Raw genomic sequence first — 10,000 nt, forward strand, 5'->3', positions numbered from 1 at the left:
ATATTACTTTGCTTTTTATCCTTCGCTCTTTTTTTTTTTTTTTTTTCTTCTTTTTTGTTATTTTTTTTATGGTTTTATCCACTTAATCCTTTGTTTGTTTGTTTTTTATCCTTTGCTCTTTATTTTTTAGTTTCGTTTTGACTTGTCCCTGCTCGCTTCCTTGCGCTTATTGTTCACGATTCCGCGGCATCCAATTTATTTTTCTTCTGCTTCATCTTGTAAATATTACTACTTGTTCTTTTATCCCTTACGCTTTGATACTTTCATGTTTTGTTTCATCTATTGTTTCTGATTGTGGCTTTGGTCCTTTTATAGCTTGCGTTTTCCTATTCCTTTTATTTCCTCCTCCTCCTCCTCCTTCTCCTGGATACCCCACCTCCTTCGCCGCGCCAGTGTTGATCCTCCCGCACAAACAGGTCAAGAAAAAAGCTCAGAATTTCACACCGACATTGAAACGACACTGAAACCTTGCAGAGCTTTCGTTCCTCCTAGCCGCAGCAGATGGGAAGGGTCACGGAAGCGGCGGCAGTCATGCACCAGGAAACACTTGCAATGCGATCACGTTGTTTATTATGTTGGCTATTTCTTCCTCTGTTCCTCACCGCCCCTCCTCCTCTTTTTTTCTCCCCCTCACCATCATCGTTGCTGTATTCGTCGTCGTCGTCGTTGTTGTTGTTGTTGTTGTTGTTGTTGTTGTTGTTGTTGTTGTTGTTGTTGTCAGTGTCATCAACTAGGCTATTAGCGGATGTTTTATTGTTTTGTATCATTTTCTTCCTCCAACTTTTCCTTTTCTTCTTCTTCTTCTTCTTCTTCTTCTTCTTCTTCTTATTATTATTATTATTATTATTATTATTATTATTATTATTATTATTATTATTATTATTAAGTGTTTTGAGGTCGTCCTCCTCCTCGTCCTCCTCCTCCTCGTCCTCCTCCTCCTCCTCCTCCTCCTCCTCCTCCTCCTCCTCCCTGTCTATCTCCCTCTCTCTTATCTCCGCACAATGTCGACCAGAGAGAGAGAGAGAGAGAGAGAGAGAGAGAGAGAGAGAGAGAGAGAGAGAGAGAGAGAGGCTGGATATAGCAACCTGAGATTAGATCTAAATGAAAACACAGAAGCGTGATGGAAACGAGACACGGCGCAGTTAATACAGTCTTTGGCGTTGTTCTGCTTTCGTGTAGCACTCACTCCTCTCCCTCCCTTCCCTTCCCTGTCACCCCCCCTCTGCCCCCTCCCTCCGAGACATGACCAAGACTCGTTCATCATTTCCAGTTATAAATAGAACATGGCGCTCGTTCTTCCGCTGGCGAGAGGATCAATAGCGGGACTGAGGACGCCTACGGGAGCTGTGTTGATTGTAGTGGTGGTGGTGATGGTGGTAGTAGTGGTAGCGATTGTAATAGTAGTAGTAAGGGGGTTCATGGTGATGGTGGTGGTGTAATTAGTGGGTAGAGAGAAGTCTGTGTTTGCTGTGGTGGTGGTGTGGTACTGTAGTGGTGATTGTACTGGTGGTGGTGGTAGTAGTAGTAGTAAGGGGGTTGATGGTAATAATGGTGGTGTAGTAAGCGGTTAGGAGTGTGTGCTTGCTGTGGTGGTATGCATGTGGTAGTAGTGGTGGTAGTGGTGGTATTAGTAGGTGCAGTCAGTGGTCGGGTAGCTGGCTGTGGTACTCGCTGAGGTCATCCTAGAAAATCACATCTATCTCAGTGTGTAATGCAATGTTAACGAAACACTGATGATAATTCTTGCAACTCTCCGTAATAAGTCACGACATGTATATTTACGTACTGTTACTTGGTGAGCGAGTGAGTTAGTGAAGTGAGTGCTGACGGAGCGGCGAAGCTAAGGTGGTGATATGACAGGAAGGAGCCTTCACCTTTACTATCCCACGTCCCTCACTTCAGATCAGATATTGTAATGCATCAAAAAGAGCCTCGCAGGGTCTTACAGGTCTGCTGCTGATTGTTCTTCCTTTTTGTTCATTTTTGTGAGCGAGAACCACGTCCATCTTCTAAATTTCAGGAGTATTCACCTCACGGAGAAAGAAACTGGCTCACTAATGTACGAGTAGTAAATGAGTGTAGCAGACTGAGCAAGTGATGAGCGCCTGGGTATTAGAGTGTTTCAAGGGGAGGTCGAACAAGTGTACAGATGATGATGGCGGCGGTTAGTTTTTATGTACTCTTATTCACGTCACAGAGAGAAACAGATTCACAAATATTCTAAACGAGTGGAACAAACTTAGCCAGAGGATAAGCGCACAGACATTAAATAGTTTCATAGGGAGGTTGAACAGAAATATGTATGACGGAAGCGTGTTTTCAATGCTGAGGAACTTGTATTCATCTCACAGGGAAAGAAAGCCTCACCAATGTAGTAAATGGGTGGAGCAAACTTAGCGAGGTGATGGGTGCACAAACGTTAGATAGTTTGAAGTAGAGACTGAATGAATTTATGATGTATGTATATATATATATGTATGTATGTATGATAATTAATATAAAGTTTCAAGTGCTCAAGAACAACTTTACTTAGATCAACTTGTCTTATTATTTCCTCGTGTTCTTGTAATCTAGTATTTCCTATTGGTTTTATTCTACAACATTCAACCTTAACGCCACTTCTGCATTTTGGTCACGTGCATCACCAGGAACGAGGTAACGTGAACCCTTGGTAGCCACACGTGTACCTCCGCGCACTTGCACACCACTCACTCCCTGCGGTGTGTACAGGTTAATTGCTCCTTTACCGCTGTGTATTAAGAGGCCAGTGGTGTATTTGAGTTTTGATATTAAAGAAGTAAATATTCGTGGAAGCACCAGTGTGTAAGTGAGAGGAGGGTGTGTGGGTGGGTGCAGGTAGACACGAGGTGGGTACAGTACATGAATATACAGGTAGATGGTTAATAGATAGGCAGATTGATTGGCGGGTTGAAAGGCTCGTATAGAGACTGATGGATTGATTGCTTGATTGATTGATAGACAGGCAGAGGGAGAGGGAAAGAAATGGAAATGTAGTCTCTCTCTCTCTCTCTCTCTCTCTCTCTCTCTCTCTCTCTCTCTCTCTCTCTCTCTCTCTCTCTCTCTCTCTCTCTCTCTCTCTCTCTCTCTCTCTCCCCCAAAGTCATGCTTTCAGGTAAGAGTAACTCAGCAGTAATCTCCTATTCATTAGACTCCCCCTCCTCCCTCTCACAGTGTACTTACTGCCTCTCAGAGTAAAGCCATTAATCAAGAAACTGCAGACCTGTCCAGTTTCTCATGCCGTAATCTTGCTGCATCGTAAACGAAAATATAACCCAACAGTGCTTTAAAATTATTCACGAAGGAGAAGGAAAACAGCATCTTTAGAACGCATTATCCTTACACCCAGACCATTCCTGCGCCTAATCCCTCGGGAATCCCATAATGCCCCCCCAATCGGAATCCTGTGTCGAGGGAATCCCTGGGCAGCAGCAGAAGGAGGCAGCGGCTTGACGTGTAAGGGAGGGACTGAAGACTGTATTCTGAAACACTTCTGCACCGCATCTCCACTCCATTCAAAAGGCTGTAGTTGAAGTTACACGGTTTTTTAAGTGTGTTTTTATGATTCTGGTAATAGATTAATAAGATTTCTACATTATTAACACGAGACACTCTTGAGAACCCTGTTAATTATTTGTGTGATCTTTAAATATAGTCAGGGTGAGAAAGCAAAGCGTTTCGGAACACGGACCTCAGTGTCTTGCGATGATCGGAACGCTGGGGACAGACTGGTGACAAGGAGTGAAGAGCGGACAGCCAGCCAGCCAGCCAGCAGCCTCAGAGCCTTAACTCCTTGCTGTTTAGGGAGTTTGAGCTTAAGTAGTCGGGAAGATTAAAGGCTGAGAAAGAGAGAGAGAGAGAGAGAGAGAGAGAGAGAGAGAGAGAGAGAGAGAGAGAGAGAGAGAGAGAGAGAGGTAAATAATGAAATAAGAAGTAATGATATACAACACGCACGCAAGATATAAGAGATAATTATTTTCTCCGAATTTTGTGTTATTATGACAGATTGTTTCGGCTCCATGGCGGGAACAAATTACTCTTCCTTGTTAAGAATTACTACCTTTACTCCGAACAGCTGACTGGAAGAAAACGAACCAGTAGTGGCATGAGGGAAACTTCGCTGAAACTCCTCCTTTCCCGGATATCAATAATCAACTACGCTACAGTGATCCATATCCTTAAACACTGTGGACTCTCATCGGGACAGTTTTCAAAGGCCACGGGAATGATCAGCCAGGTTCTCGTGGTGTTCTCTCTATTGGCATTGTGGAAATCTTCGTTAAATTATCACTGGAATCATGAAAACTCCCTTTGAAAAATCCCTCACTAACTTCACTACTGCTGTACTACTACTACACCCATGAGAATCCCTTTGAAAAATCCCTCTATATGTTAAAAGAATGAGATGGGACTTAGAAATATTTAAGGAGACGATCTTGGATGCGAACCGTTAAATGCGCGAAAACAAAAAAAAAAAAAACGAAAAGGTTTCTCTCTCTCTCTCTCTCTCTCTCTCTCTCTCTCTCTCTCTCTCTCTCTCTCTCTCTCTCTCTCTCTCTCAATTGGCAGTGTAGAATCCTCTTTAAATTATCACTGAAATCTTAAAACCTTCCCTGAAAATCCCCAGTAGCTTCCATTACCTGTTAAAAAGAGATAAGTCTTAGAAACATTTAGGAATACGAACTTACATGCGAACAAGTAAATGCACGAAAATAGAAAACGGGAGGTTCTCGTGGTATTTTCTTTCTTGTCACTGAGAAATCCTCGTCAGATCATCACTGGAATCATGAGGACGCCCTTGAAAATTTCCTCTAACTTTCATTACCTGTTGAAAGGAGATAGGACTTCGATACTTGACAGAACACAAGGAACGCCCAAACAACTAAAATACCAGAAAACAGAAAACGGAATAAGAGAGTCAGCACTGAAATAGATCAAGCGGGAACTTCGCTATAACACCACTTCCCATAACCTTTAATAACCTTCACTTGCTCGACCTTTTTAATCCGTATTACTCTCCCCCTTACACCCTACGCAGCCAGCCCTAGTGAAGCATCCAGTTACACCCATTAGCACTCCCCTTACTCAGCTGGACTCTTTTCCCCCTTCCCGCGCGCCACTCTGCATCTTATTATAGCGTGGTGGAGTCCCTACCTTGCACCCCTTGGCCTTCCTCCCATTAATATTCATCCCCGTGCCTCCCCCATGATGTCTTGTAATGGGTCCTCTGATTTGGTACGCACCCATTTAGTCCCCCCTCTGATACCTGACAGCTGGCGCCCATTAGTCGATTTGTAATGGGGGACAGAAGGTGATGGCTGGCTTCCGTCAACTCCTTCCCCATTTCTCTTCCTACACCTCCTTCGTTCTTCCCGTCTCTTAGTCTTCCCAGTTGGTTATCTGTCTCTGCCTTTTACTTCGTGTCATGTCACCGATCACTTGGCACGATATCTGTAATTATTCTCTCTCTCTCTCTCTCTCTCTCTCTCTCTCTCTCTCTCTCTCTCTCTCTCTCTCTCTCTCTCTCTCTCTCTCTCTCTCTCTCTCTCTCTCTCTCTCTCTCTCTCTCTCTCTCTCTCTCTGTACCGTAATACCGTCCGTGCCCTTCCTTCCTCCCCAGTCTTCTGCAGCCTGTGTCTCTGTGTCTTCTCCTGTCCCTGTTCGTGTTCCTCATTCAGTTATTGTCACGTTTCCCTTCAATACCTGTGTCTGTCAGCGCTTTATTCCTGTCCTCGCATCTCCCTTTATTTCTTTTCTTTCTCCCATATCCACGAGTTTTTTTTTTGTTTTTTTTTCGGTTTCTCTCGCTCTTTCTATTAAGTCTTCCATATTTGTTTTCTTTCACGTCTCCTTCAGTAAAGTTGTCAGTGGTTTTTGCAAGGAAAGTTTAGATGAATTTGTTACGTCTTATTTTTATGTACTGTCTTGTTTTCCTTTTCTTCTCTCTGTTTCTCTCTTTTTTTCAGTATTTCGTCACTTCATCAGCACCTCGCCTCATCCACCGTCCATGTATCTCTCGTACTTTTCTCCTCCTCACGTAAATCTCCCTCCCTAACTCTCTCCCGGTAGCAGATGTCCTACTTTTCCCCTCGTGTCCATCCCGCGTCATCCTGCCCCTTGCCGTCCACTGCCATTCCTCAAGTGTATTGTTCCTGCTCCTCTCTAACGCCCCTTTCCCTTCCTTCCTGACGATGCACTAACTCCCGCTCCTCCCCTCTCTCCCTCAGATGCAGTACATGGCCCACATCGACTACAACAACGGGGAGGCGATGGCACTTCCTCAACTCAACATCTCCAACAAAGGCGTCGTGCCGATCCAACCTGATACCTTTAGGTGAGCACTCTGCACTCCCTCTGGCCACAGTACGGAGGTTTGTTCCGGGGATCTGTGTGTATAGTTATTATGTGGTGGTGATGTAAGGTCTGGTGGGTGTGGATGCGTGGAGCTCTGGGTGATTGGTGGTGGATTAGCGTGTTGTGGTGGATTAGTGTGGTTGCTGCGGCCGTCTGACGTTTACGAAGTCTTGTTCTGCCCTAAGGCCTGTTTCCAAAGGACGAACAGATGGCCAGTTTGGTTCCCCTGAGTGTTTTTTGCCATTAATGGTGTAGAATCATTGTTAACCCTTCGATTGCTGCTACACAAATGCCTATAACTTCTTAGACACTATGTTTGTGTTAAGCTCATGTAAATATTTATACAGAGTAAAAGACAAAGTTTACCTTCTTTTTTCTTCTTTTATCTCCTGTGTCTCCACGCATGCAATTTTTACAGAGCCAGGAAGGTTAACGAAGGATGACAGTTGAAGTAAAAGGGTTAAACTACCGCGAGAACCATGGAAGCTATCTCGAATCCTCAGAAACTTCATCTGCGTAGAGTCTGTTTGATGTTGTAGGAAAAAGAACGAGGAAATGTTTGAGGATACGTCCATTTGACCTAGGCTACGTCTTGGGGCAGTATTCATAAACGTTTCGGGACAAGACCTCAGAAGACCCGAGAATAAAGTCAAGTCCTTGTGCCGGGATCTCATCTCGACAACTTTTAATACGCTGTCGAGTAAGTTATCGGTATTTTCAAAAGTTTTTATATAATTGTAGTAATAGTTCAAATATTCTACGACGTTAATGAAAAAAAAACACCAATGAAAGTCCGATTAAATCATCTGTGTGGCCTTGGAAGACTGTCCTCACGGGAGCGTTGGTGGGTCAGTGCATGGATCCTTAAACCTCGAAGACCGAGTAGGATTCGAACTAGTGACATTTGCTACCTGATAATGTTACCTCTGACCAAACGAAGCGTGAACATCTTATGCCTCAGATGCTACTCAAAAAAATGTAATGCTCCGTTACACTCTAAGTACTTTTTCTCTTTTTGCTTCCCATTAAAGACATCACCACGCAAGGCAGTACCGTAGAGGCAGCAGCATCCCCACCAGCACCTCCACGCCAGATAATTGTTACGTAACGCGGTCACTTTCAAAGCAATCAACACCAAAAGTTAAGCGTTCGAGGCTCGGAAAGTTGTTGTGATGCGCAGTTGTTCTCAAGTTAAATGAGAGTTACCTGAAGCCGTCTTCTCATTATAGTAAAGTGCACGTGCTCTCTCTCTCTCTCTCTCTCTCTCTCTCTCTCTCTCTCTCTCTCTCTCTCTCTCTCTCTCTCTCTCTCTCTCTCTCTCTCTCTCTCTCTCTCTCTCTCTCTCTCACGATGAAATTAAAGCACTGTACATTCTTTCTCTAAAATCTTCACCACCTGCCTCTTCCAGAAAAAAATAAATAAATCAATGAAACACGAAAAAAAACAAAACAAAAAAAAAACAAAAAAAACAAAGCGAAACACGTAAAAAAGTAACAAAAGGAAGAAGCAGCAGAAGACAGCAACACAAGGCTAAGTAACATTCCTCGACAGCAGCAACGAACGTCCTCCTTCCTCCCCCCTCCCCCACGCCCTCTAGGCCTGCTTGAAAGAACGAGAAGGAAAGAAAGACAAAAAAATACGCGTTCTTGAAATATCTTACGACTTTTCTGGTGACGGGGAAACACGAGGGAGGGAGAGAGAGAGAGAGAGAGAGAGAGAGAGAGAGAGAGAGAGAGAGAGAGAGAGAGAGAGAGAGATGGAAGAAAGTGTTTGAGGAAGAGGAAGAAGGACGGAATGAAGGGAGGATGTGGTAGGAAGGAGGGACGGCGTGGCAAGAGGAGGGGAAGGAAGTGTATGAGAAGGAGGAAGAACGGAATAGAGAGAAACTGCAGCAGGAGGGAGGGAAGAAAGGAAGTATATGAAGAGGAGGAGGAGGAGGAGGAGGAACAGAAAGGAGGGAGGAAGGAAAGGAACTGTGTAAGAAAAGAAGCAACGGAATGGAAGGAGGAGGGAAGGAAACCAATGAGAAGGAAGAACGGAACGTAGGGAGGCTGTATCAGGAGGAGGATAAGTAGAGGCAGTGTGGGTGTTGCTGCACAAGGAACAGGAGGCAGGAAGGTGTTGTCTAGATGTGGATGAGTGTGAGGAAGGAATTAAGCAAGTGAGGAAAGCGATGGGAGTGAGTGAGGGAGTGTGTGGTGATTAGAGAGAGAGAGAGAGAGAGAGAGAGAGAGAGAGAGAGAGAGAGAGAGAGAGAGAGAGAGAGAGAGAGAGAGAGAGTGAGATGAGTAAGAAAATATATGTGTTATGAAATTAAGTTACCAGTATCAAGTGAATGGTAAATACATACTAATAAAGAAGAGTTATCGTACAGAACAATAAAAAAAAGGCAAAGAAAGGCGTTAAATATTGTCCAGTAGAGAGAGAGAGAGAGAGAGAGAGAGAGAGAGAGAGAGAGAGAGAGAGAGAGAGAGAGAGATTAAAAAAAAAAAAAAACAAACTAATGGAAAAGCAGACGTACGTACACATCCAGATCTCTACAATCAACACAGCAGTAACAGGTAGACTAACTCAAAACACTTCCCTGTACTCGTGCCCAAGATTACGCCTCGTTTAGTGGACTGACGGTGCAGTTCATCCCGGCAGATTTAATGGAGGTGCGCTGCGCTACACTGTGCCAGGAGTTTAATCAGTTCCGTGACGATATCGATGATTAACAATGTAAAGTTTAATGGTGCCTTCCTGAGTCCCCTGCCGCTGGTTGCTCCTCGCTGGATGACATTCGGGGTGGTGTGCTGTGCGTGATACCTCTTGTCAGGAGCCTTGTGTTTTTTCTGCTTTTTGTTCGTATTTCCGTCACCTCTGCCGTGTTGTGTTGTGTTCGTGTAAAAAATTAGATAAAGAAATGGGTATATCAGTGAAATAATGGTAAACTTTGGTATTTCTATCAGTGCAGCTCATTATTTTTTATCTGATTTGTTTGTTTCTTTATTTATTTACTTGTTTTTGTCGTGTTTTGCGTAAGTCAGAATCCTCGAGTATTCCTATTCATAAAAGTTCATAAATCTATCAGCATTACTTTGTCGTGTCGTGTTTGTCAAAATTTCTCAGGTGTTTCTATCAGGAGAGCCGGTAATTTTGTCATCTTTTCTTTCAGTCAGAATTTTCAAGTATTTCTATCAGCAAAAGTTCATAATTCCATCTGCATTACTTTGTCGTGTTGTGTTTGTGTAAAAATTTCTCAAGTCTTTCTGTCAGCGGAGCACGTAATTCTGTTTGCTGTACTTTTGTGCTGCGCTTCTGTTAAAAATCTCAAGTCTTTGCAGTATAATACCATCAGCTTTACCCTCTGCTGTATTGCATAGTTGTAAAAATCGTGTTTTCCGTTACTGTAACACTGAGATCTTTGACGTAACACACGCTACTGAGTTTCAATGCACATTTCAAGAGTACATCCACGATTTTAAGTTTACGCATAAAAAAACCCTGGCAACTGTTGGGATTAAGCAATATATTCCATGATTCTGACAGTGGCGTTACTCATGTCCTGCCCTGAAAAGTGTAATATTTTCGTCTGAGAAATCAACAACTGGTATGTCATCTCTTCCTTTACCTTGCTGCTTAATCA

The 10,000-nt window shown here is 43.6% G+C and overlaps 1 protein-coding gene across 1 annotated transcript in view; it reads left to right on the forward strand.

The window, feature by feature from the left end:
- The window catches only part of LOC135101622 (tyrosine-protein kinase Dnt-like), a 242,808-nt gene that overhangs the window by 201,285 nt on the left and 31,523 nt on the right, over nt 1-10,000 (forward strand). The window contains 1 exon segment of the mRNA XM_064005851.1: nt 6,246-6,352. Coding sequence (XP_063861921.1) covers nt 6,246-6,352 — 107 coding nt within the window.

This window comes from Scylla paramamosain, chromosome 6 (genome assembly GCF_035594125.1).
Source record: "Scylla paramamosain isolate STU-SP2022 chromosome 6, ASM3559412v1, whole genome shotgun sequence".
In the NCBI taxonomy this organism is placed as follows: domain Eukaryota; kingdom Metazoa; phylum Arthropoda; class Malacostraca; order Decapoda; family Portunidae; genus Scylla; species Scylla paramamosain.